At 38.2% G+C, this 27,949-nt stretch overlaps 2 protein-coding genes across 4 annotated transcripts in view; one reads left to right on the top strand and one right to left on the bottom strand.

Moving 5' to 3' along the window:
• Window positions 1-24,657, top strand: part of RNF17 (ring finger protein 17) — a 52,843-nt gene extending 28,186 nt beyond the window's left edge. Inside the window, exons 22-37 of the mRNA XM_074860792.1 lie at window positions 2,090-2,311; window positions 3,579-3,729; window positions 4,862-4,980; window positions 5,753-5,843; window positions 6,680-6,795; window positions 7,107-7,411; window positions 8,607-8,770; window positions 9,591-9,710; window positions 10,715-10,795; window positions 11,482-11,607; window positions 15,922-16,026; window positions 20,944-21,100; window positions 22,083-22,218; window positions 23,509-23,698; window positions 24,067-24,198; window positions 24,508-24,657. Of these exons, the coding sequence (XP_074716893.1) occupies window positions 2,090-2,311; window positions 3,579-3,729; window positions 4,862-4,980; window positions 5,753-5,843; window positions 6,680-6,795; window positions 7,107-7,411; window positions 8,607-8,770; window positions 9,591-9,710; window positions 10,715-10,795; window positions 11,482-11,607; window positions 15,922-16,026; window positions 20,944-21,100; window positions 22,083-22,218; window positions 23,509-23,698; window positions 24,067-24,162 (2,179 nt within the window). The 3' untranslated portion in view covers window positions 24,163-24,198; window positions 24,508-24,657. The remainder of the gene's footprint in view (window positions 1-2,089; window positions 2,312-3,578; window positions 3,730-4,861; window positions 4,981-5,752; window positions 5,844-6,679; window positions 6,796-7,106; window positions 7,412-8,606; window positions 8,771-9,590; window positions 9,711-10,714; window positions 10,796-11,481; window positions 11,608-15,921; window positions 16,027-20,943; window positions 21,101-22,082; window positions 22,219-23,508; window positions 23,699-24,066; window positions 24,199-24,507) is intronic.
• Window positions 24,658-26,586: 1,929 nt separating this feature from the next.
• CPAP (centrosome assembly and centriole elongation protein) overlaps window positions 26,587-27,949 on the bottom strand; it is a 45,143-nt gene continuing 43,780 nt past the window's right edge. For 2 of the 3 annotated variants that reach the window (XM_074860102.1, XM_074860103.1), the window contains exons 15-16: window positions 27,554-27,858; window positions 26,587-26,924 (exon numbers count right to left, since the gene is read on the bottom strand). In XM_074860102.1, the coding sequence (XP_074716203.1) occupies window positions 26,732-26,924; window positions 27,554-27,858 (498 nt within the window). In that variant the 3' untranslated portion in view covers window positions 26,587-26,731. The remainder of the gene's footprint in view (window positions 26,925-27,553; window positions 27,859-27,949) is intronic. The other variant, XM_074860104.1, reaches the window with a different exon arrangement.

Raw genomic sequence — 27,949 nt, 5'->3', positions numbered from 1 at the left:
TTTTTTAGGAGGAAGAAAATAAGTGGATTTTCATCTCTTAGCTCAGAAATATAACTAAATCCTAGTAACACTTTTCTTGTACTGGTCACAATTTTTAATAAGATTTTTGTAAAGTTAAGCAGCTTTATTTAAACCTGAACAGCTGAATTGTTTTGTTACTGTCCATAGGGTGTTTTGTTGTATTGCAGCTATTACTTAAGATGCCTACTTGCAGCCTGCAAACAAGTGGGTATGTTACTTTAACGTGAGTTGCTGTGTAACACTGATAACTTTACTAATGTAGATTTTTCAGTTGGTTGCTCACTCCCTTCTTTAGTTGGACTGGGTAGAAAATAGAAGAAACAGGAGCAAGAAGACTTACGAGTCTAAATACAGGGAAATCACTTACCAAGTACTGTTGTAGGCAAAACAGACTTAATTTAATTTATTAGTAATTAGTATAGATAATTATTTATAGTATTAAATATTTAATTAGATTCAGGCATTGGGACACAAAAGACAAACGTTTATAGCACCTACCCTCCCCCTTTCCCAGGCTCACATTTACTCCAAGCACCTCTCCTCCCCCTCCTACACTCAGGTTACACGCAGTCCCTTCGGTGAGGCAGTAAGCATGCAGGGGGTTGGGGTCAGGACACAGCGGTTTCTTTCTGCTGCTTCTTCCTTCTTGCTATTTTCTTCCTGTGCTCCAGCATGGACCCTCATAACCCCATTAGGGTTATGATTACTCTTCCACGTTTAATGCTGTTGAGGGATACCCAGGCCAGCTCTAAACTAGTATAAGGCAATATAAGCAGGAGAGCACAGCGCTCCGTAGAAGCTGACTTGCTGACAAGTAAATACCAGTAAGCTTACTCATGCATTGGGATAGGAAGTAGTCCATACGGAATTCCAGGAAGAAACCTTGGAGTCTGAAGTTCATTTCAAATTGATTGGTTTTTCTGATGGATCTGCAAGGATAATGCTACACTGCAGTTACTAGAGAGGGGGTTGTAAGACATGTAACATGTATTTCACTTGGGAGAACTCTCCATGACAGATTTGCCTCTGTCCATTTCATAGTTCAGACTCATTATACGCAAGGTGAGCATATTTATGAGCTATGAAATTCATTTCTTTCCTGGTTCTATAAGTTAGCTGTTTTGCCCAGCAGCTTGCAAATACTTGTATCAAGAAGGTTTGCATAAATAATTGTGTAGCAGTATGTAGTGAATCATTCAATACTTTACAGAATTTTCTTTTTGACAGAGCAGTTTGTTTTCTTCCTGTGAAGGAAAAGACAGGTGGTAGATCTCTGAAAACAACAGTTTCTTCCTGGAAGCCCAGAAATGGCCAACAGTTAAACGAGAAGCCAGTTCTTTTGCATTAACAGGTGTTTTTTTTCAACCTTCGATCTCTTATGTCTCTAGTTGGCACAGTTCACACAGACTTGTACTAAGATGGGCTGTGGCTCAAAATACATACCAGCCAACTCTTGTTAGCTGCTGGGCTTTATCCAGTTCACACAATTTAAACAAGTTTTCATCAGGGTACTATCATGACCATACTTCTTTCACTACTCTACTTAGGAAAGTGCTAGCACCAGTCATGTTGTATTTGTATCCTCAGGGAATGCTAGAAAGGTAAATGTTTCACTAATATGAATGTTCTTCTGAAAGGAATGTTTACACATCTTGGAAATTGAATGTTGCATCTTTCATTCAGAGGCACCATTGATTTCCAGAAGAATGATATTTGTAATTTGATGTCTTTTAAGCCAGACACAAATAGTAAAACGTTCAATAATATCAGCTGCTTTTCTGCCGGCAGCCTATATTGCATTGTGCTTTCATCTGTCAGTAGAATGTGCAAGGATACCTTCTGAAAGAGAATAAAAATGTTACTATCATCTGTGTTTCAGAAGTAGCATGTAGAAATGTTTTTGCCTTTTGTTGGGATTTTTTTCTTCTTTTCTAAGTTATTTGGTATTCTTCAGTCTTCATGTTGAATGAGTTCTGTCATGTTGAACTGTGGTTGGTATTGAGCTCTTTTTCACTTTGTTTAAAATACGTTTAAACTTTCCATTCTAATTACTTTATGCTTTTTACAGGTACAATGAAAGTACTGCTGTAAGGCCTAGTGAAATATGGGATGTTCCTCTAGAAGAAATTCCTGAAACCTTGGAAGCTTTAAATCTTATAGACATGAAATCTGTGGATGAAGGAGATTTCAAATCACTTTCTGAGAAAGAGCTACAAGTGAGAATTAGTCATGTAGTGTCTCCTAGTAAAATTTTTATACAGTGGATGTCATCAGAAGGTATCCTGAGAAGGTACTAAAATCCAAAGAACTTCTCTCAAGGCATTCTTATTACAAGCTGGTGAAGTACAGTTAGAACAAACTGATGAGGGTTGCATTTGGCACCGAGTACTCTTGAATACAGTTGACTTAATCTTGCTTCGCTGAGGAAAGTATAGGAACAGAAGACAGATTGGCACTATATTATGGTTCATTAAATATTTCTGATTCCAAATTAAGTACATGATCTAACTCCTATTTCAAATCAGTTTTAATGTAGTAAATATTGGGGACTGATAAATGCAGCACTGTCCAGAAAGATTAAAGGTTATTGCTCGCTCTTTTCTCCTCCCCATTCCTTCATTAGAAAACTTTTTGAACAATACCAGTATCATAAGTCATAGAACTTCAAGTTAGTTATTTCAACATGATTCTAATATGCTGTTAGGAGAGTTTGAAGGCAATTTCTGGACATGGTGTATCAAATGAAAGGAGGTTGCAGAGAACTGGGGATGAGTCTCTTTAACCAAGTAATAAGCGATAAGACAAGAGGGAATGGCCTCAAGTTGCGCCAGGGAAGGTTTAGATTGGATATTAGGAAGCATTTCTTTCCAGAACAGGTTGTTAGGTGTTGGAATGGGCTGCCCAGGGAGGTGGTGGAGTCCCCATCCCTGGTGGTGTTGAAGAGTCGGGTCGACAGCGCTGAGGGATATGGTGTAGTTGGGAACCATCAAAGTTAGGTTAATGGTTGGACTGGATGATCTTCAAGGTCTTTTCCAACCTTGACGATTCTGTGATTCTGTAATCTTCCTTTGGTCGATATTTAGGTAATGTTTAGGTGATAGTGCATGCTGTTTGAAGGCAATTAAGTGGAAATACCATTGCTTAGTGCAAGTGGCTTATTGTCTGCCTCTTATTTCTCCTTTCATCTTTTTACCTTGCATCTAGCTACCTAGAGTCTCATTGAATTAGTCATGACACTAAGTAAGTATCACGCTCTCAAGCTGTCGAGAGGAAATAGTGCATATTTCAAATAGTGCTATACAGAAGGGTTAGGATCGCTCAGATTTAATTCTGTTGTTTAAGAAAAATGATAGTTTTATGGAATTTTAATCAGATTGCATGTGGTTTGAAGCTCCATTTCATGTATTTCTAACATGTCATGAAGAAAAACTACAATACTATGTGACTGTTAAACAGTTACTAAAACTTCGTGCTAGTTAAGCGCTAATTGACTAGATAAACCCTTTATTCACTGGATAAAATTTTGCCCCTAGAAAAGTAGTTTTTTTGAATGTTAGTTTACAGGAGAAGATGGCTACCATCTACAAAGAATCCCAGCCACAGTCCTTGAAGTGGGAAAGTCGTATGCACTGTGCTGTTTACATATGGGATTTGAAACAGTGGCAAAGAGGTCAGATAAGCAGGATTGTCTCTGAAACAAGTGTAAAGGTAAGCCTCTTATCGTAAGAGGGTTCATACTTTCATTTCTAAAGTTTGTAAGCATTCATTGATTAAAATAATGTCAAATATGTGCTTCTTACTTCTGTGTTAATATTTTCTCATACAGCCTTTTGCTTTTGTCGAGAGTTTAAGTTATATTGTACATTACTGCAAAGAAGATTACTGTCTCATCAAAGCTCAGATGCCTTTAGCAAGGAACCAGGTAGTTGAGGAAGTCTCATGAGGTTGACTTTGTGTATGTTTACACTACACTTTGCAACGTGGCACAGATTCCCAAGCTATAGCCTTACCAGTTTAGTTTAGATTCCAGAAGATGTGTGAGCCTGAGGGTCACATTAATTCAAACTTAATGATCCTTGCTAAAAGATGAAGCTTAGTTGAACAGAGTGCAACACCGCAGGAACACATGTAGTCATGCTGTTGCTTGAACCCTAAACTGATGTTGATGCACTGTGCCATGTAGGTGGAACATTTTCCACAGTAACTTCTCACACAGTGCTGCTTTAAACATGCGTTTTGTTGCGCTCGTTTGAAAAGAGTAAGGAGAATCAAAAGAGGCATTTCGTGAATAGGTAACTACTTGCCGCAAAAGTAAGAGTGACTTTTTAATCACATAAATAATCCAGGGCTGGATTACCATTGGTTTTCTCCACCATCATCAGATTATGCCTGTGGATCTTGTTAGTAGGAAGCAGAAGTGGGACTTTCTATACTTCTGGTTTGCATCATCTGCTTTCAAAGGCTAAGGGCCCTCAAACTACTATTTAATCACATCAGAATAAAAAGCAAGGGCTGGAGGGGAGCTATTTCAGCATTTCTAGGTTTACAGATTTAAATGCACCAACATAACTGAAGCACAGGAAAAGAAATTTTCTTGCCCAAGTAACAGCCTCTGTAAAGTTGTTTGGCCTCCTTTGAGCATATTTCTGTGTTTTGTCCTCTCAGTGGACTGTGGTAGTAGTCATTTGTATTGTGTGATGAAGTACTTCAGTGCAAAGGCCTTTTGTTGAATCCTTGTGTGTTTGAATTTTGTTTACCTATTCAGGCACACTTTGAATTATCATTCGTTACAGATAACACAAAGAGAGGGTTTTTTCATTGTGTTTCTTGTCTATAACAGGTATTACTTTATGATTTTGGAGCTGAAAAAACAGTGGATATCAGCTGTCTAAGAACACTTGAGGAAGATATGAAGAGAATTAGGACATTAGCAGTAGAATGTTCCTTGGTAGATATAAGGTAGCCTTTCCCTTATACTAAGTAGCAGTATTAGAAACCTAATAATGACATAACAATATTTTCCTGTGTTAGCACTGATTATCTTAGATTTGGATGTGGTTTGCTTTTTCAATAAAGAAGAAATGGGATGGCAGCTTTACAAAGGGCTACTTTTTCTAAGGGTTATGCTACATGCCAGTAAAGCAGAAACTGTGCTGTAAAAAGTAAATATTTATATGATGAATTGTAAAATACTGGACAGATGATAGAGGTTTTTGTTATTTCACTGAATGCTTTTTTCCTTGGCTCAGAATTTTGAGATGAATCAGATCTCACTAAAATGTACAGGACATCTCTCTTTTTCTAGACTGTAGAAAAAAGAGAGAACCAGGGTATTCTCCTGTGCATTTGTTTGTGTGCTATCTATACTTCGAAGAAAAAAATAGTCACGTTTGTAATATCCATTCCCTGAATGAATATGAAAAGCCTAATTTGCAGATGAAGTATGGATTTTCCGTTGTTCTGTTAAGACAGGTGCCATACTTCAGGAATTCATGATTCTCCTTATTTTGAAGTTTTGGGGTTATATTTTTTAATTCTTCCTGCCATAGAGATCCAGAGATGAATAACCATTTCTTTTTATTGTTGACTGTAATGAAAATTTTCTTCTTTTCCCTGACAGTTCAGACAATTTAAAAAAAAAAAATCTCAGTAAAGGGAAGGGGTTGTGGTTAAGATCAGGAGATGCCACCTTCTCTTGCACTAAAGGAGATTATAATTTGTTTTGCGTTAGACCAACAGGTGGAAGCACGCAGTGGACAGCAACAGCGTGTGAATATTTATCCTATTACCTAATGGGGGCACAAGTAAAAATAATCATACAGGTTTGTAATCAAAAACAGCGGTATTTGTATAATTTCTGTCAGGTTGTCTGTTAATTTAATTTTTTTCCAAATATATTTACTCTTCAAAAAGTCCTAAGTGGTACTTGCTTAGATTTCTGTTTGCTGTAGGGGAAAAGATGCTTTTTCTTTTTTCTGCTTTACTTTTGTTACTCACCGGAGCATTAGAACAGTTTGTCTACTCAGTGTGGAAAGAACAGAGTCTTAGATATATTTAGTTACTGAAGAAGAATATTTAGATCTTTGGGATCACTGGATGCTGACAGCTTTTATGGACAGATGAGCAAGATGCTCATGTTCTTGATGAGAATGATTTCAGCAGCTGCTATATTAGTTTTCAAGCCTCAGAAAGTGAAAGAACGAGTCTGATGCTGCACAAACATCATTAGTAATTGATTTCCTCTACTGGTAAAGAAAACTGAATTATTATGAGGGTTTGATTTTAGTGTCTGTTGGCAGCTGCCAGTGAGGTTTGACAGTGTGGCTGGAAGTAAAAGCACTGATGAGCAAAGTTATTTATGAGTGGGATTAAAGCTCCTGCTGGAGGAAAACAAGTGTTTGGCAGTTCATTCTAATAAAACAAATAAGGGAAGAAGCAGGGTTTTATTTTGTTACTTTCTTTTTAATGTCATGTTTACAACAGTTGGTAAAACGATGGGAACTGTGACATTGATTAAATAAATTTTGTCTTCTGATGTGTGCATGAGTTGTTAAGTGATGTCTGATTTGCGGTCAGTACCAATAAAATGAAAAAATAATGCCTGTAGTTTAGAGGAAATGGATATTGTAATATGTTATCCTGCTCTCATTTTTTCCAGGAAAGTGATGTGGCTTGTGCATTGCCTGTGAAAATACTTTGCAAAGATGAAACAGGACAATTGATTGATATTTCAGAACACCTTATTAGAAAGGGTTTGGCTTTTAGAAACAAAAGGTTTGGAAACTTTTATATTCTTTCAGACTGTCATATTCACATCGTGATAAGCTACTAAGTAAAACAAAAATTTGGATTGTTCTCTACAGCATATGTAGCAACAGAACTACATCTTTAGTGAACTTATTTGAGTATAACATTATTAATTGTATTCATTGCATGTTTCAATTCTCCAAGTTGGTAGATGAGATGTTTGACAGTATTTTAACAAGCATTTACTATCTTTGTGTGTTTGATTTTTTTTTTTTACTTTGCATTTCTAAAGTTCTTTGTCACTTAATATGTTAATATGATTTGATTGGATCTGCTAGAACTGTTGATGCTGATGTGGCTTGCTCAGTCTCCAAGGAACACCTTGAACATTTAGAGCAAGAGAACACACAACTGGATCGTTGTAATTCCGAAACTGCATGTGCAAGAAACAGCGCTGCTCCAGAGGAAAATATCACTGTTTCAGAGAGTGAACAAACACCATGCAAAATATATAAGTCAGTGCTTCATTCAGGAATGGATGAAATATATAAATCCCCCATTATGCCTGAAGCGAAAATTTTTCAAGCTGTAGTAAGTTGCGTTGGATGTGATGGAACTATTTATATAATACCGAAATCACTTGGTAAGATTACATGGAAGAAAGTACATTTATGTCTTTGAATCTTATAAATTTGGTGTATCAGAATATATCAGATTTGTGTTACAGCATACATGTTCTGTATCAGAGCATGGTTGTGGAAGATTGCTGTGGGGGAGGATTGCTGTCGGGAGGTGATGAGGCCTTTGGCGTGGGGACGAGGGGAGCGTGACCATGCGCCCCTCACCCTGCAGCCCTGGGGAGAGCTCCCACAGCTTCCCAGTAGGGAAACTCCAGGATGGGGTGCCCTGTCATCAAACCCATCAGAATCGGCTCCCCTGCCCTTCCACTCTCCCAAGAAATCAAAAAAACCCCAAGCGCATGGATGGGCAGGTGACTTGCCTCTTTTCTCTAGGTGGTATTGGGTAAAGCAGCAACTGCTTTATATTATAATGTTTAGATTGTGATACATTTTACTAATAATAATGAAGATACAGTCCTAAAGATTCTCAGAGGTTAGCCTGGTTCTAAAATATTACTGGATTTTTTCTTTCAGTGTGAACTCAGTACCCAGTTTCCTCGGGCTCTTATTCTGTATCTCACAATATTTTCTGCTTGTACTGTTTGAAAGAGGTACATTTTCATCTGACAGATGCAGTGTCAGTCTTCAGTACCACAAGAATATATTGTGCTTTAGAGAAATGTTTCCATATGAGAGCATTAATTTTTCTTTTTTTTTCTACTCTACAAGTACATTTAACTATTAGATCATATAATCAGATTCAAAGTACAGTACCCCACTGGCCCAAGACTGTGTTGTTGCTATAGACTGTACCCGTAGCAGAACAGGGTCTTCTGGACACTTGCTTTGTGTTTCATGGTGTCCTACCACTGTCTCTGGGAATCTACTGTCTTGTTCATGGACAGGCTCTTGTATTAGTGCTGCCAAGGTGTCAGTTGCAAAATTTATAGACACTTTCTGAGATTAAAATCCAGAATTACTAACTGCTTCACAATTGGAAATGCAGTTTACTTTTTTAGTAGTAACATGTTTGCATATACTAGATGTTGAACATACATATTGTATCAGTGTTGGAAAACATTTTATGGAGCAGCACATGTGTTTTATGTTTATACATATCTTCATCTGAATCTGTTGGGTTTTAGTGATTGAAATAATTTGTACTAATATGTTGTAGGCTATTCTGAATTTATCTTTTTTCTTCCCCCCCCCGCCCAGAAATGGCATTAGAGAAATTGATGACTGAAATACAAAATAACTTCAAATGTCTTGGTCTTCTGGAGCCCTACTGCTGGAAGAAGGGAGAAGCCTGTGTTGTAAGAGGATCAGATACCAAGTGGTATCGAGGTAAAGTTGTAGAACTCAGTGGTGATACTCTCGAGGTAAGTTTGATTGTATGGTGTGCGTGTGTCTGCACGAACATGTGCTCATGTATGTTTAAGAAAAAAAAGGCAAATAATCTAATCTTCTAAAATAAATTTATGATCACACCTTTTTTCATTCAGCTGACCTGACTATCCAGATGCTCATTCTGCTTAAAAGTGACATAACTGTCCTGATTTCTGCATTTATTTTAAAGATTAATTCTGTCTACCTATTTCAGTTGTCACAATTTTTCCCATAGTCTTCCTGGTGATGATAAATGTTCTTAACTAAAAAGCTACCCTTGATCACCTGTAAGTAATCCCTTTTAGATTTTTTTCTTCTTCTGTTTTTGTTGTTACTGTATGTGGAATGCTTTGAAAACACTTAGGTTTAGCTTCCCCCCACCCTATCCCCACCCAAAAAGTAGTGGCTGTCTTTGTTTTGAATTCTTTCCACTGCACAGGTATGGAGCTACTTTTTCTAATCAGTAGTTAATCTTATCTAAACTCTTGAGTCTGTTCATGCTTTTTGAATGTAGATTTGCAAGTCTGACATTGTGCTAGCTCACAATTTTTTTATTTCTTTCAATTTTAAACTGCTCTAGGTTGTTACACAAAAGGTAGGATCTCTTGCAAGACAAGTTTAGAAACTGAACTTCTAATCTGCCATACCAGTTTTTTAATGCTTTCCTTCATTTCCACTTTGTCACATCACCTACTTACCAGCACACCATTATTTTTCCTCCAGAAAAGTGAATGCTGTAAATGAACGCTTTCTCATATTAAACTTGATTTTAAAAAGAGCAATTGTTTCAGGAAAGCTTTTCTTCTCATGTAGGTACAATACATAGACCGTGGTTGCACAGAGAGGATTCCTCAGTGTCATCTGTATCCAACTACATTGTATACTGGTATTCCTCCATTTTGCATACCGTGTCAGCTCTACAAGACAGTACCAGTGAGTAATGGTAGATTTGCAGATGTTTTAGTAGGTAGTTACTCAAATCAATAGACTGTTTAGTCATACAAAGGTTGAGACTAGTTGCTGGTATTTTTTCTTGCCTATGAGTGTTCAGAGAATAGCTGATGAAGATCATTGGAGCAAGGCAGCCTTTTATCCGGAACTGCCAGATTGGTTTATGAAGTGACCCTGCTTCAAAAGCAGCTGTCATTGGAATTAAATCTCTATGAGACAAGACACTTTAGTAGTTGGCAGGATGATCCTCTGAAGTTTTGCAATAGCAGCAACAAGAAATAAGGCCTGGATTTCTTAAATCTTCAAGTCCTGCAAAAATGTTTCCATCATTCTGAAATCAGCTGTGTAGGAAACAATCTGTTACGCTAAACTTAATTCAAGTGAATTGCTTTAGAGGTTTTTGTTAGTAAATAATTGATGTATAAATATCATCTTCACATATCATCGCATCTTATTCAAAGTTGATTGGTGCATTGAGTAAATGTGAATTACTGAAATGACTAGCTTACTTTTCAACTTATTTTTAAAGAAAAACTTTTGCTGGAAGCAGTTCAACTGATAGGTTAAGAAAGACAGGTTTATAAGCCTACGGGTTGGGAGGGAAACAGATATTGCAGGGAATAAAAAATGTTCATCCTGTGTTTTATATTGTCTGAGTGCAATTCTGTATCTTTGGGTTATGTTTTGGGTAATTGCGCACACATACATTATTATGTATACAGTAAAGGTTAGACTTGGCAAGCAGCATCTCTTTCTATAAGCCACTTAAGGACCTGAAAATTGCTGGTCAGCTTTGTCACAAGGTAAGTTTTAGTGTACCAAATAGCAGATAATGTTTAAACTGTTGTAGACAAACTAATGAAGTGTGCTTTCAGGTAAGCTTTTCAATGTTAGTCATGTATTTTCATCTTACTGTGTTAAAAATAGTAAGAGTATTACTTGTCAGCATCTTAACGTGTGGGAGTTTCTTGCTTTTCACCAAATAGATGGGAAATTTTTGGCAGCAGGATGCAATAGTTTGCCTTCAAGAGATACTTACAAATGAAGAGGTTGAAATACACGTTCAGGTAGGTTAATTTGTTCATAGATGTGGAATGAGGCTTACTTTTTGTTCTCTCTTTTTTTTTTCCTTTTAACTTGCATTAAGAATAATAGGTGAAGGAGTATAGCAGTAAATGTATTTCCTAGACAAAACAAATCCAAAACTAAAGTTACTTCTCCTGTGACTTTACCTTTGTTATAGTTTCAGGCCTCACATGTGCCCTTTAGAGATACTAATATTTTTTGGTCCTGTTTGTATTCTGTGTTGTCATTCTGACAAGCAGCCTACATGCCAACAGCATAAACTCTTCAATTTTAAGTGATAAAATTTGGCATAATTAAGTATGGACATGCTTAAATTAATATATTAATGTTATAGGGAAACACATAATCTATATTGTCTGAAAACCTGCAATTTCACATAGTTTTAATTTCTACTGATGAATTGTGAAAGAGGGGGGTTTATTGCTGAGTGAGCAAATACGGGGTAATGTTTCAGTGTTAGAATGAGTAGTCAGTGCTACCACTCCAGAAATAAATATATTCCCATTTGTGTCATAACTGATGTTAATAGCCATCCTTACTTGTTTTGTATCTTTGATGAATGAGCATGGTGTGTACAGGAATGACAGGTTTGAATTTCCTGGTCGCTATTTCTAAAACCTCAGTCATGCTATTACTGTTGTAATATTTTTTTGTCTTTTGTAAATAGGAATTACCAAATAACCCATGGGGCAAATTGTCCATCAAGCTGTATGTTGGTGGAGTCTCGCTTTCTTCTTTCATGGCATGCCAGAAGTACTGTGTTGCTGAAGATTGTGAGGACATACTGAAGCTGGTGAGATTTGTATGTGTGTGTCTTTTGCTGTTACTCTGACATTAAAAACATTACTCAGTTGCTTGTTGTGACCTTTGATTTGTTAATTCTTTTTATATTTCTGTACAGTTTTGTGATGTAAACAGCAGTAAAACTGCAGGATAGCACATGTAGATACAATGTGTTAATAAGATTGTATGAAATAGCGAATTGCCAAGAGTTTATTCTTTTGGACTCCTTACTGAAAAGAGATTTTTGCATTTCTCTTTTAAAGTCCAATTCATTTTTGTGTTCCTCTGAAGCTTAAAATGATAGGAATAGGGTAATATTTTTATCACTTGAATGTATTAGTTAATCATAGAAATATATCCAAGGATGGAGATGTGCAGAAGTAAATTGAATCAAATATTTCAACATAAACCTAGTGATTTCTAAGGGAGTTATTGAGGTTCTTTATTCCAAGTGTCTGGGATGTTCATCTGGTGTTCTTTAGAAGAGGATTGAAATTTTCACCGAACTTCATTGTCTTAATACATAAAAATCGGATTTTTTTTTTCTTGAAATCTGAGGATCAGGTTTATTTAAATTACTAAGGCTTTGTTGTTGCATTTTTCTCTTAATTCTGTTTAAGCCTGACAATGTATTTTTCTTTCCAACATGAGTCTGTGCTTCAGAAAATAATTTTACAATACAGAGTACGCTGCTGTCACTGCTGATGTAAGTCTTGGCATGTGTGCCAGTGGGCTTGTGATGCAGTTAGAAAAATCTCTCAGTCTGTTTTAGAACTGAGTAACCATGGAAAACCTAATTGTAAATCAGTCTCTTGTTGCATTTTCATAAAGTCAGCACAACACAACTTTCAGCAAACTAAATACGGATCTTGAAATGAAATTGTACCCTTAAAACAAAAATGAAATTTGGAAAACAAAGCCGTGTAAGAAGGTTGTAAGCAAGAAGCATTCAGAAAGCCTGGAATGCTTTCTGCAAGGAATATAGCATTAAGAAGATCCAGTCCAGGAATAAGTGATCCAGAACAATTTGTAAGAAAATGAGTGCCAGAGGTGTTCAGTTGTGGACCAGAAAAGGAGCAAAGCATCCAGAGCTCAAGCTGGTTCCAGGATCAGAACCTTGGGAACAGTAGAAGCGGGAAGCATGCCGCATTGAGAACATTCATTCAGACAGTCAGCTCTGGGTTTAGCTGTAGAGGCTAAGCAGCTATCCTCATAAGCCAACTGATACACTGCACTGACTAAAGGATACTATGACTATATAAAGTCTAGCCATTATATATGTTGTTATTTTATAGTTTGTAACTTTTTTTCATTGCTCCAAGTGTGTGTTTTCAGGTAAGTAATCTGATAAGGACTGTATTCTGTTCTGTGAGTGTTGTAATTTTGTTAATATTAGGCAGCAGAATATTGGGGAATACGCCAGAACCCCATGCGTGGCAAGCTTTTGTTTGGTTTTGTTTGTTCCTGTACTACTGTGAGTCAGAACTGAGTAGCTAGGTGCTGCCTTTTGCTTGTATATTGAGACATGGGGGACTATGACCTCGCTTCATTTGATAGTCAAGTTTTTAATCTCTTCATTCTGAGTTCAGGCTTAACTAACAGTATAATTTTTAGAACTGCTTTTTCTACAGCAGTTCACTACAAACCATTTCCAGCTATCTCAACCAAAATCAATTCAAAATTCCTTGTACAGACTATTTTTGTGTTTAACTGCATTGCATATCAGCCCCTTTACAGTGAGGTATTTGAAGTCTGCAGATTTTAAGATCATAATCTGAGAGAAGCCTTGGCGACACTGTTATATCTTAATCCACCCCTGAAAATGCCAATGCTGGGGTTTTTTTTTTTTTGAAGTCTTAGTTTAGTTCAGAGGAGAGATGTGCTTCAGACTGCTGTTGACATATTAGCCATATTCATTCAGTTAACACCTGCCTTCTGAATGTCAACAAAGACAATGCTGAAAAGACTTCATGCAAAGCCATTTTTGATGTTACTGACTTGTAGTCATCAGAACACTTTCAGCATCACCAGGACCTGCTCAGCCTGCCAGCTATTACAGAGAGAGTCTCTGTCTTTTCACTCACAGAGAGAAATGTTTAGGCAGAAGCAGCAGTGTACAAGGGGCTAATTCCTCCTCTGATTCTGCATGGACTTCCATGATAGATGAGGGCCGATGCTGCAGTTGGTGTTGCAGTGCTGCATGCATCATAACACATTCCAGCACTGAGATTGCTATGTGGTTTGGCACTTCAGCTTGCAGGAAGGCTTATTCCTGTCCCTATTCCTCACTTATAAATAGGCAATTTCCTCTAAAACCAATCATCTGTATGACTAAAAGACCTGCCAGATGCCCTAAGCTGCTGTTTCCTTATTAGGAATTTATCAGGACAAGCCTGAAGGAAGGACAGGGATGTCAAATGACTGTGGACATATGTTGAAGGCCAGCCATGTGGTTTGAAGGCCAGCTGTGTGGGTCATAAGTCCCACTATCTCTGACACCAATAAGACCTGTTCTGTCACTGATGTTTGCAACAAGATTAGTGGAAAAGCGTTCTGCGAACACCTAGACAGAAAGCCCTTTCTTTCCACTTCCCTTTTGTCAGTGGGAGAGTAAAGTGTAAGATACTCTGTCTCTTTCAGCGAAATACAGAAACAGACTTGCCAGACTGTCACTTTGGTCTTCATCATTCTAAAGATGTCTTTAATGCCTCACACTACTGTGTGGTAGAGAAGGAAATACTACATAACACACTGCACTGCAGCCTGCCATTTACTTAGTTTGGATTAAATTCTTCATGCTGAAAAGCACTCTTGTGTTGCCTTAAGTATACAGTGATGTGTATGTATTAAAAATACATAATTTCTGCTCTGGCTTTACAGATGTAGGAAGGAATGTAAGCCATATTTAGATTGTTAAAGAATAGATACAGAGACAAAGGGTGAGGGACAACTGTTTGAAATAGGTAACTCCTAAAGATGTCTTGGTAGAACCTCTTTTTAGCACAGTATTTACAACTGGACTGTCTGTGCCTACATGTGGTAGATCTAGCAGTAACCAATCTACTGACAATAAGAAAAGTCTGTTAACATTAACAACAAAAATGTGACTGTAGTTTTTTTTTCAAAGACATGCACAAGAGCTGACTGAGATACCCAGCTTAGCTACATGCAGTGCTCAGTTGGGAATGAGCTGAAATTTAAGTTGAATCTTTAGAGCCAGGTGTGGTCAGGTGGCCTGTCACAATGTTCCTGATTGTTTTGCAGAGATCTGGCATTTAGTTTGTGTGTATCTATGATATATTTAGACATCCTTTCTTTACTAGTATTTATCAAGATTGATTTTTTTCTTTTTAATCTTAGGAGTACATGCTTTCAATGGCAAAACTGTTTTTTCCTAGTTAAGTCTGAGGAATATAATGGTTTTTTTACTTTATCGTATGTCAGATCATGCCGGGGGAAGAGGGGTCAGAATTTACTGCTTTATTTTGCAGTTATATATCTGGTTGCTTTCACTTTCTGTTCTGGGCATAACTGAAACTGTTCATCAAGTAGATGTCTAAAACTAAAATGTATTTTAGAGAAATTGTACTTTTTGTAATGTATCAAATTTAGTACAAGAGAGAATAGAAGCTGTATCCATGACCTATGATCCATCTGAGCTATGTGCTATACGTCCTTATAAAGGTATAATTTAATGCACCAAGGTTTATTTTGTCATGAACCAAATGAGTTCATGGCATGTAGAAAGCCAACTGTAAAATACATGATTCTAGAAGAAGACACAATGGAACACTCTCTGCTACTGAGACAATAAGTATCTGTACTTTGAAAAATCTGTTCTTTTTGAAGGAGAGATAGTTCTGGTGACTAAGGAGTTAAATTATCCTTTGCTGTTCTCTTAAGGGATAACTTGCACTGGTAAACTGCAGTAACATTGGGTATGGCATTCAGGTTAATCTGTGCCAATTAATTGCTATTATTTTAGTTTTTCTTTCTAAATATTTTCTCTCTTTAAACGGAATTCCATATTTAATGCATTTTTGAATTAACAGCAATCAAGTTAGCAAATCAATATATTAGGATCATTTCAATGATAAATTCTTCATATTTTAAGTGTTCATTAGCTAGTTCTGTTATGTTTTAGCTAAAGCTTTTTTAAAAACCTAGTAAGTATTGAAAGGAAATGTTGATTAGTATTTTTTTCATCAAGGACACACTGTTTACATTATTAGATCACTCCTTTGAACCAGAAATTATACCAAAGCTAGTTTCCATTTTGTTAACTAAATATGATGCTTGACTAAGGTCTTTCTTGGTCTAGGAGCTACTTGAAGATGTTCCTGTTTTGCCTTCATACATATTGCCATCGCTGCCTATTTCAGGAGAGACCTTTCCTGTCAGAGTTACCCATTTGGTGTCCCCTAAGGAGGTATGTTTTGTAAACATCTCATATATGTTGCAGACAGGAAATGTTGCAGTCCCATCATGCTGGTGAAAAGGAAATCATGGCTTACAATTTTAGATAATATAGTAAAGTATTAGTAAGGTTGCAAAATGCTTCTGAGTTACTGATGCAGATGGTTGTACAGTGCAACTATCTGAATGAACTCTTATTTGAAATACCCTCTTGGGTGGGGACAGAGAAATAAATACTGAATATTTCCCTAAAAAAAAAAAAAAATAATTTTAAGAATTACGGTACTGCAGTCTGGTACTACTCGATTGTATAATAAGAAAAGAGGTCATTGGATTTTAACTTGGCAGAACAGTAATGGTTTATCTCTTTATTCTCCAAAAATTAAATTACTGGAACATTGTATAGCAATGTGAACGTTTTCTGGGTGCTACAGTTGTATTTTACTGTCTTTGGTCAATAATTGATTGTTGATTTTTGTGTAAACCCACACAGCTTCCCTCTAGTAGTCTCCCAGGCAAAAGGCGGAATGTAACATTCATTGACCAAATAAAAGATTCCTATGTGGACTTTGAATTCTGAGTGATGAAATAGGAGAACAGGAAGCAGTGAGAAGCTGATTGTGTTAATCACTAGTGAATCCAACACTTTTAAGTGGATTGTTTTATATTATGTGCATTGTTTTGGTAAATCTGTAAACCAAATAACAGGTTTTATAGTACTGAAGTGCTTGTTTTAAATTCAGCATCGTGGTCTAATATAAATTCACCCCACTAATTCACTTGAGTATACACATCTTAAAAAAACCAGATGTATAGTGTACATATCCATTAGTACATTGTATAATACACATTATCCATTATTGATTTTTCAGATAGGCAGTGATGAAGTTGCAACAGGAAATCTGAGGGCAGTCAAGAGAGACTTCAGGGCCTTGGGATGACTGGTTGAGGGATCAGGAGCACAAGTAGTGTTCTCCTTTATCCTTCCAGTTGCAGGGAATGATGAGGAAAGAAACAGGAAGAATCAGCAGATCAATACCTGACTCTGAGCCTGGTGTCACCGGCAGAATTTTGGGTTTTTCAATCATGGGTCAGTTTACATGACACCAGGCCTGCTGGCAACAGATGGGGTACACCTGTCTCAAAGGGGGAAAAGGATCTTTGCGTAGAACTTAGCAGGGCTTATTGAAAGAGCTTTAAACTAGATTTGAAGGAGGGAAGGAATAAAACCAGGCTCACTGAAGATAAGCCTGGGGTGGCATGCCAGTGTTAAAGGGACAGTGTGCTAGCAAGGTCCTTTGGTCTGCCATCTCAGTGGAGGTAGGGGATGGAGATCCATGGAGATCCAGCAAAGACAAAAGGATTATGTTAGAAACCACAGAAGTGCCTGAAAACGATCATGTAGGAATTGGGGCTTCTCCCCTGAAAAAGGTGGTGGGATCAATAGTCCAACCGAATTACATGCACACAGCATGGGCAACAAACAGGAGGAGCTGGAAACCATTGTGCAGCAGGAAAACTATGATATAGTTGCCATCACGGAAACATGCTGGGGTGACTTGCATAACTGAAGTGCTGCAATCAATGGCTATAAAATCTTCAGAAGGGATAGGCAAGGAAGGAGAAGTGGTGTAGCAGCTCTGTGTGTTAGGGAGTGTTTTGACTGTCTAGAGCTTGACGATGGTGACAATGGGGTTAAGTGTTTATGGGTAAGAATCAGGAGGAAGGCCAGCAGGGTAGATAATCATGGTGGGAGTCTGTTACAGACCACCCAACCAGGATGAGGAGGCAGATGAAATATTCTACAGGCAGCTGGAAGAAGTGTCATGACTGCTAGACTTTGTTCTTGTGGGGGACTTCAGCTTATTAGATGTCTGCAGGAAATACAATACAGCAGAGAGGAAACACTCTAGGAGGTTCCTGGAGTGTGTGGAAGATAACTTCCTGACACAGCTGTTGAGTGAGCCAGCTAGGAAAGGCACCCCGCTAGACCTGTTGTTTGCAAACAGAGAAGGACTTGTAGGTCATGTGATGGTTGGAGGCTGTCTTGGGCATAGCGATCATGAAATGATACAAGTTTTAGATTCTTGGAGAAGTAAGGAGAGGGGTCAGCAGAACCTCCTACCGTGGACCAGAGGGCCTTTTTAGGAGCCTGGTTGACAGAGTCCCTTGGAAGGCTGTCCTGAAGGACAAAGGAGTCCAGGAAGGCTGGACATTCTTCAAGAAGGAAATCTTAAAGGTGCAGGAGCAGGCTGTCCCCATGTGCCAAAAGACGAGCCAGTGGGGAAGAAGACTGGCCTGACTGAACAGAGAGCTTTGGCTAGAACTCGGGGGGAAAAAAGAAGAGAGTTTATGACCTTTGGAAGAAGGGGCAGGCAATTCAGGAGACTACAAGAATGTCGTGAGTTTATGCAGAGAGAAAATAGAAGGGCCAAAGCCCAACTAGAATTTAATCTGGCTACTGCCTTAAAAGACAATAAAAAATGTTTCTATAAAGACATTAGCAAGAAAAGGAGGGCTCAGGAGAATCTCCATCCTTTATTAGATGCAAGGGGAAACATAGTGACAAAGGGTAAGGAAAAGGCTGAGGTACTTAATGCTTTCTTTGCCTCAGTCTTTAGTAGTAAGGCCAGTTGTTCTTGGGGTACCCAGCACCCTGAGCTGGAAGACAGGGATGGGGAGGAGAATGAAGCCCATAATCCAATGGGAAATCATTAGTGACCTGCTACACCACTTAGACACACACAAGTCCATGGGGCCAGATGGGAACCTGATCTCCTATGACAAGGTGACCCACTTAGTGGGTGAAGGAAAGGCTGTTGATGTTGTTTACCTGGACTTCAGTAAAGCCTTTGACACCATTTCCCACAGTATTCCCCTGGAGAAACTGGCTGTTCTTGGCTTGGACGTGTGTACTCTTAGCTGGGTGAAAAACTGCCTGGATGGCCGGGCCCAAAGAGTTGTGGTGAATGGAGTTAAATCCAGTTGGCAGCTGGCCACAAGTGGTGTTCCCCAGGGCTCTGTACTGGGGCCCGTTCTGTTTGGTATCTTTATCAGTGATTTGGACAAGGGGATTGAGTGCACCCTCAGTTTGCAGACAACACCAAGTTGGGTGGGAGGGTTAATCTGCTCAAGGGTAGGAAGGTTCTACAGAGGGATCTGGATAGGCTGGAGCGATGGGCCAAGGCTAATGGTATGAGGTTCAACAGGCCAGTTCCTGCACTTGGGGCACAACAACCTCATGCGGGGCTACAGGCTTGGGGAAGAGTGGCCAGAAAGGTGTCTGGCAGAAACAGTCTTGGGGGCATTGGTCGACAGCCAGCTAAATGTGAGCCAGCAGTGTGCCCAGGTGGTCAAGGAGGCCAGTAACACCCTGGCTTGTATCAGAAATAGTGTGGCCACCAGGACTATGGAAGGGATGGTCCCCCTGTACTCAGCACTGGTGAGGCTGCACCTTGAATACTGTGTTCAGTTTTGGGCCCCTCGCTACAAGAAGGACATTGAGGGGCTGGAGCGTGTCCAGAGAAGGGCAGCAAAGCTGGTGAAGAGTGTAGAGCACAAATCTTATGAGGAGCAGCTGAGGGAACTGGGATTGTTTAGCCTGGAGGAAAGGAGGCTGAGGGGAGACATTATCACTCTCTACAACTGCCTGAAAGGAGGTTGTAATGAGGTGGGTGTCAGTGTCTTTTCCCTAGTAATAAGTGATAGGTCAAGAGGAAAAGGCCTCAAATTCTGCCAGGGCAGGTTTAGATTGGATGTTAGGGATAATTTCTTCACTTGAAAGGGTTGTCAAGCATTGGAAAAGGCTGCCCAGGGAAGTGGTTGAGTCACCATCCCTGGAGCTATTTAAAAGACATGTAGATGTGGTGCTTAGGGACATGGTTTGGTGGTGGACTTGGCAGTGCTAGGTTAACAGTTGGACTCAGTGATCTTAAGGGTCTTTTCCAACCTAAATGATTCTATAATATACAACTGTTTTGACTAAATACAAGATGGAAGCGTTTGGATAGCATAAAAAGGGCTTTTCTTAAATTATGTATTCTGCTTCCTCTCTTACAGGAGAAACTTTATATTGAATATTTTTTGGTTCCTTTTGTGCAAATGATTTGAGCTCTTGCTTTTGATGACGGGGTATAGTTGTGAACTCTACGTACTGCTCTGGACTCCTGTAGATTTAAGGAGCAGTTGCATGATGGGAGTTACAGCTTGATTATATTGTGTACAAATCAGAAAATTAAAATTAATTTTCTTCCTGGCTAGTGAATTAGAATGCTGAGTTTATAAAAAAAAAAAAAAAATAACCTACTCATTAATTTATTTGGACTATTAGTAGAATATCGTCATGTTCTGAAATGGCTCTGTTTGGGGGGAAAAAAAAAAAGGACATTTCATTTGGAAGCTATTACATATTACATAGATTTTAATTCACCTATGCATGTTGTTTAAACTTTTATTTCCTTGACCTACAGCGTTATACTGATGACCCAGTTATAAATTAGGTGAATGGAATGTCTTTGCATAGCAAACAAAACACCATTTCAAAAGTTCTTCTTTCATTAACTTTAATCTTCGGCTTGATATTATGAAGTGAGATTATTTACCAAGTAGCAGGAGGGAGGAATCCTAATAAGACACAGCTGTGAAATCTTATATGGGTATATTCTCTAGTATATGTACATTCCTTTAATTCTTATTTTTGACATTGATATGTGGTGTTAATAAATCATGACTCTCTTCTGTTTCTGGAAAAAATTTTGTGTGAATAGGAAATTATTCATAAATTGAGGAAAGAAGAAAGGGGAGCAAGGATGTGCTAAACCTTTCAAAGATGGGAACAAGTAATCTTCTAATAATCCTTGATCACTGATGGAATTTGACGGTTCTAAGTTATCTGCAAAAATTGTAATGTGAGAGCCTTTTCTTTGAGTAGGTATATATTTGCCTTGATCCTTCTAAGAACCTTATGAAGCAGGCTGCCACAGAAGGAGATACCAGCTGTGACTCGAAGTTGGAGAGTCTTGATAAAGCCCTGAAGTGGTGCAATAAAAGTGTGGAGTCTCTTCCTCTTCTAACTTACTTCCAAAGAGGTATATTAGTGTGTTTATTTTCCCTGTTGTTTCATGTGGATGTACAAAAAGCCTGAAATTCTTCCTGAAGAATAGGAATAATGATATTTCCGTGTATCTTTAAATAAAACTTTTGGAGGGTAAGGAGTAACACTACAGTATAATCATATAATTTAATCATATGGTTTTACTTTTCACGAAACTGAGACTTCTGTGTCATTCTGTTCCACTGGAAAATGAAGGAAAGAACTCAGACTTCTGATGCCTCTTAAATCTGATGAACTGAGTTTAGACTGCATATGGCAGTAATAAAACTTCCTTTAAGGTGACTGTCACTGAAGCTGTAACTGTGAAAATCTTGCTAGTAAATATTCAAAAGATATAAATTATGTACAGAAAATCATGTTACCAAGAATTAGAAATTATGTGAATGCTGAAGAGCATCACTTCACTTTAATTGTGTATTTCTCCATTTAGGCAAAAAGATGGGCTTAAATTCTTTTGCCCACAGCTGTTGGGCCTAAAATAACGTAAAGTATGTGGGTCTAAAACTTTGTGAAGAAACCAGTTATTGCTAGTATTTGGTTCTACCAACTAGTAAAATTCTGGTTGAGGTTTTAGGCAGCATCTGCCTTGTGTCCTCCAGACTATTGTCTATTCTCTCACAGATCAATCTGTTTACTAACTGAAATGTGCAAATGAGTCAAAGTTGAAAAGTTTAAATGTTAAAAAGTTTGGATCTCTGTCTTTACCAAGCAATTTTCTGTTAGTTCTTATCGTTGCCATGTGAGGTAGAGAAACTTGACTTAAATTGCATACTAATGATTGTGAATTGGAGTTCAGAGAGAATTGGAGAATGCATAGAGCAAAATAATAGCATGAATTAGAGAAGGAAGAAAAAAATCTCGGTCATGAAGTAAGATGTATTTTCAAATTCAGTTAGTTTGTACTGCACTGTGAGTATATCTTGGGGTGGTTTATGTTGGGTTTTTTATTTCTACAGGAATGCCTTGCCTTGTAGAATACCAGGATGGTTTATGGTATAGAGCAAAGCTCCTCTCCGTTGAAGAATCTGACCCTGTTAATATCCTGGTTCAGTTTGTTGACTATGGTAGTTTCTTAGTTGTCCCAAGAAGCAGGTAAATACATAAGAAAAAAACGCATGTATAATGTATATGTGTGTATTTATGTATATACTTAGATTATAAAATACATACTTTAAATATGTGTATTTTAACATTATTTATTTTTATATAACTATATAATAATAATTTAGCATTAGATTTTAGTTGGAGAGAAGGTTGATTGGCTGGTTAAGTAATTTCTGTCTGCAGGGTACGGGGTTGTGCAGCTGCTTCTCTTTCTTAGGTTGTTCTGAGAAGCCCATTATTATAATACCAGATTTCTCCATCATCTGCAGGTTACTTAACCTGTGAAGGAGGCTCAGGTTTATAATCTGCTTTTGCACCCAAGAAGCTTACACAAAATAGGGACTGAGCCCTCCAAATGCACAAGCAAATCCTCTGATCCTGTGCAACTGCAATCTGCACATAGGACAGCTGGGGAATAAGATAAGGGAGTATCTGAGTGGGACGCACCCCCCTTTGCTTGTGTGGAAAATGGAAGTTCAAATCCCTGTTTTGCGTGGTGCTAAGCCTCTCTAGGAACTGCTCCTGTGCTGACACACAGATGTCAGCTAAGTGTCTCAAAACACCCCAGGCTTTTAGGGTCCCCTAAGCTTGTCTGAATTTTCTCTCTTGGAGCACTTTCACTTTATGTATATATTGCTTAATCACATTGACTTGCTCTTGAGCTCGTTGGGGAATCTGCAGGTCCTTGCTGAAGATGAGGCAAAATGGGAATTTGAACAGATTTCCTGCTTCACAGACTACTAGGGTCATGAGAGAGAGTGTGTGTGTTTTACTTCAGGGTTGCACTTCCTGCTCTGCTTCCCCATTCCCATGCTTCAGAAGAATGGAGACATGATAATATAAAACTAAAGTACCCATTTCCCGTAGCATGTGTAGAGTACATCGAGGTGTGAATCACTTTGGGCCATAAAGGTCTATGTCATTGTCCAGACGCACCAGATTTGGATCAGCATTGTGATTCCTGTGCTCAAATCTGTATTAGGCCCTTGAGATTCCTCCCCAGGCATTGTAATGGGGAGCCAGTGTGCCTGGTGGGCTGAGGGGTCTGTGTGATACTGGCCTGCTTCTTGATGGTTACTGTGCTGAGGTCCTTCAGAGGGCCTAGCCCCACCCGATGGATCGTTTGGTCTGACAGCAGCATGTTACTGGAGAGCAGGGACTCTGACCCCAGTTCCCGCACCATAAATCTACTGCATGAACCATTAGGCTATCTTTATGTTCATACTGACAGTTCAGCTTGACAGGTGGATTGTTGCAGGCAAACATTTTTTGTTTTAGATTGCGTCACATACCAACTTACCTGCTGAAGTATCCTGTTCAGGCAGTACAAGTTCTGTTGGCTGGATTTAAACCTGCTTTATATGACAAAAACGTGGAAAGAATTCCTTATTCTCCAGAATGGAGTATGGAAGCATTGTGGGCTATGATGGAGCACGTTGAAGGAAAACGGCTCTCTGCTTACATAATTGTGAGAAACACTTTCTTTTTTCCTCCTAGTTCTTGCTCAGCCTAGAATTTTTACTAGCACTGAGTATAATTTCTGAGTATTTGTATTATTGTGAACCCTCATCATTTAAAATTGTGAACCATTTACCATGAAAAAATGCAGATGAAGAGAGAAAATCATGCAGTGCTCTTCTTAATTCTGCAGAGAAGTTTCTGAGCATTCCTGTTATTTTAAAACCAGTTCCCTTTACTTGAAACCAGAAATATTCTTTGTATATTCACAGTTCCATTTAGGCAGTGAGTATAGCCAGTAAAGTAACTTTTACTGTTGGTTAGCTTGGGATTTCAATCTGTTACTGTCAAAACTCTGTCCAAACTTCTGATTTTCAGGCTGTTTCGCCAGAGGTCACCATTTCTTTGTATGATGATGAAAATCTAGTTCATATGAAACTGATAGAAATGGGACTTGCCGATTTGGATGAGTGACGTGAATATGAACTGCAAATTCATACCATTGCAAAGGTATGATTTCAGGAGTCTTAAGCAAAGTTTGAACTGTTAGTAATGCTGACAACTAGAATTTTTTTCTAAATCCCTTCTGCCCACACTTCCACTCTTTTAATAAAATAAAATGCTGTTAAAAAAAACTCTTTATATACACATTACTGAAGCCCACAGTATAGCTTTAAGAACGAAGAGGTACTGAAACAAAGAGCCCTAAGGCAATATAACAGAAACAGCTTTTGCTGCTAGTAACTGAAGAGGGTAACCTGATGTGTGGTGGTGTGCCCTGCCCAAACAATCAAAAATAATTGTTTTCTTCATTTTCAGCATTTGATCTCAATGTCCTATGCCAGTTGTTCTCAGACAGATTCGTGATAACATATGGATGTCCATACGTCTAGTCAAACATGGAATATTTTAAATGAAAAGCATTACAGTGTGTGTTGTCTGGAGAATACTGGAGACTTGGATTTTCAAATTTCCTGGCCAGTTCTGTGTTAAGTATTTTCTCTCCCATTTAATAAGGACTCTTCTAATTGATGTTAGATAATGTTCTCAGCACTTCTGAATCTTGAAATAGTGAAACTGTATCACATCTCAGTCTTTTGACCTTAGAACCTTAAGTATTGTTCTGTGATATCCTTTCATAAGAGTAGATGGAATGAATGTATAATACTAAAGAAATAGATAAAGCGCAGATGTTGGGCACACTTGATCTAGTATCTTGTTAGTAGACTTGGAGGGAAGATAATAGTTTTATTATTGTGATGTAACTCTTGTTGATGTTTCAGGCATATTTGGTGACAGACCTCTCCAGTACTAGAGTCTGGAATCGGGAGTGAACAGTTGGGGGTAGGGGAGCATTACTATCTTTGTTCTGGAACATGTTTGCATTACTGCTCCGTTCTCTGTTTTCAGTCATGATGAGATGGATGTGTTTTGGGTGTCCTTGCTACTTCTGGAGCTGCAGTGTTCACTTGAAAGTGTTGGAATAAACAGGTTTTTGCTCAGAATGCATCTGAAAGCTTTTTTTCCTTTACTGCTAGAGTATGTAAGGTTTCTTTGGATGTCTCTGTTGTACTAGCATAGTATATCCTTTACATTTACCGCTTGTTTCAGTCTCCCCATAAAGAATTTTGTCTAGATTATCAAGGAAAAAAGCATGCATAATGAAGACTACAACCTCTCTGGGAAACCAGTTCCAGTGCTCCATCACCCTCACAGTAAAAATGCGTTTCTTGATGTTCAGAGGGAAGCTCCTGTGTTTCAGTTTGTGCACATACACACAAACCCTTACATCTCTTCCCTCAAGATCACCGGAAAGCAAGTGTACAAAGCTTCCCTTGGTATAGTGTTGCAGTGGAGTCTATACTAGCAGTGGAAGGATTCTTTCACAGTTTTAGCACATAGTCTGGTATGCTACATGCTGTTGCAAATACCCTATAGAGCTGTCATGCTGTCTTCAAAATTCATTTCTTTCCTTATTTTCATTTAAAAAAACCCCAAACAAACTTGCTTATCAATCATCATGAAAGGGACTTAGCCCTGAATTAAGTAAGAGCTGTTGTTTGAAATTGCCAGGACCTGCCTATCCACCCCACCAAGCAACTTCTAGTTGCAAGTGAGCATAGTTCCCACTACTGCAAGTCAATTCACCCCTTGAGTAAAAAAGGGCACAGGCACAGTAACTAGAGTGCTTGCTTTCACTGAGTAGAAGGGGGGGCAGAGACGGACAAGGGGAAGACAGTATCTTCTACCGTGCAAGAGAAAGAAAAATATTTCAGCATCTACTACAATGGAGTTAGAGCAGACACTCTAGCAGTACCACTGTGCTTATAGATAGATACTGCAGAATCTTAACAGGCATTTTTAAGCTGACTTGTCTTTTAGGTGGAAGAATTAGATGAGATGACCTTTGTTGATTTCTCGTGTTTTTTTCCCAGGTTTCTAAGTAGCTTGGAGCATTTACCTGTCCTGCAGTCTCACCTGTCTTAGCCTTATGAATGTGGAAGAGCAGTTTACAGAATAGACTCTGGGGTCTGCTAATGCTGTTGCCTCCTAACTGTGAGATGAAGAAAAAATAAGGTTATGAGGGAAGAATAGCCTGAGGCTAAATGAAAAGGAATACTGTTTACTCTTAAGCAATAAGTAAACTAATACCCAGACTCTTAAATCTGGCCTTCTGCTGTATTTCTCCACAACAGGGGTTCTAGCAGCACAACTTTTTAGTGTGGACTTAAGAATCTTTCATCTTAGATGTCTAAACTAAGGTAATCTACAGCTGTTTGATGAATTTCCACTGACAGCTGAGCATTTAAAAAAACCCCCACCCTTTAAACTACACGTGACAATCAAACTGCTGCTTAAAATTAGAAATAGGAAAAAAATAGAAAAAGATCTGATGTATTAACACCCACTGAAAAATAAATTTATTTCAGGAAAACTATAAACAGTATATACACAACAAGCTTAAAGGGGTTTCTCTTCTTGTTTACAGGAATATACATTATTTTTGCTGATGTACTGTCACTTCCAACAGTTTTGACATTATCTACAACTTCGCGTCCATGATAATGTTACCATCCTTGTCTTTCACTCTTACTCTCCCAGAGACATACTTTGTTTCCTGCTGTCCATTCATGTACACAGTCTTGACAGTACCATCTGGATACTCCCGTCTCTTGAACTGTGATGTGTGTAGTTCTCTCTGGCCATTATTGAACTCTATAGTTTTGCTTCCATCTCTGCATTAAATAAATGTATATAAGTGGGGTTTTTTTCAAAAAAACCACTTACATAAAGTACTATACATAGGCTTAAGCCTAATCTCAGAAAAAAACATTAAATATGCAAGCCTAAATGAAGGAACTTCAAAAATACAGTATTTGTGAAAAGCCTGGGGTTTTTAAATATTATCTCAGCTGGTTGATGCTCAAAAACCTCTTTCTGCAAAACTGACATGACTTCTTTATACTTGAGAGTCTCTACTGCACTTTCGCTGCATTAAATCTATTGCTGCAACAGTCCAAGAGAAGTTTAAAACTTAATGTTTTGAGCACTTTCAGTTATCAGCTGTCAGTCAAACCTGCTTGCCACACCAGCTGGGTTCTCACATGTTCTCTAGAATTACACACAAATCAGAAGAATCTCAGGTTAGGGTATGAGAAGAGACACACAGGCATTCAGTCTTTATTTCTCCTCCAAGCTACAAAAAACCAAAAAATCTACAAAAGCGAATATATGTTTACATTTGAATATACTGTACTGTTAAACTTCTAGAAACAGATCTGTCACCCTATACTGTCTCTGTCAGTGAGCCCTAACTGCTCCTTTCCCACCAACAAGCTAGGGTACCTGAAAAGTTAAAGCTTACCGCTGAATACGAATAATAGTACCGTCTGGAAATATACTTTCTTCTTGCCCATCCGTAAATAAATTTTTAATAGTTTGATCAGGGAAAGTAATTTCTTTCTTGCCATCAGGATAATGCTTCTCTGAAATGTATTTTGAGACAATATGCTTATTACATAAATAGAGGTGTATATATATGGGCAGCAATTTTGAGGGTTGGTTGGGTAGGATGATTTCTTTACCTATTTGTCCATTTGAAAACTGCAAGACCTCTAAGCCATTAGAGTATGTAGTATGTGTGGTCTTAGCATCAGCATAATAATAAATCTGCAGAAAACAGTTCAGATTTAACATTAACTAGTGAGAAATCTTCTGTGTGCACATATAAGTATTTATAGAAAAATGCAGAAGATATAGG

Source organism: Strix uralensis, chromosome 2 (genome assembly GCF_047716275.1).
Source record: "Strix uralensis isolate ZFMK-TIS-50842 chromosome 2, bStrUra1, whole genome shotgun sequence".
Taxonomy (NCBI): domain Eukaryota; kingdom Metazoa; phylum Chordata; class Aves; order Strigiformes; family Strigidae; genus Strix; species Strix uralensis.
The sequence above is the reverse complement of the archived record's forward strand: the minus strand, read 5'-3'. Positions and strand labels throughout refer to the sequence as shown.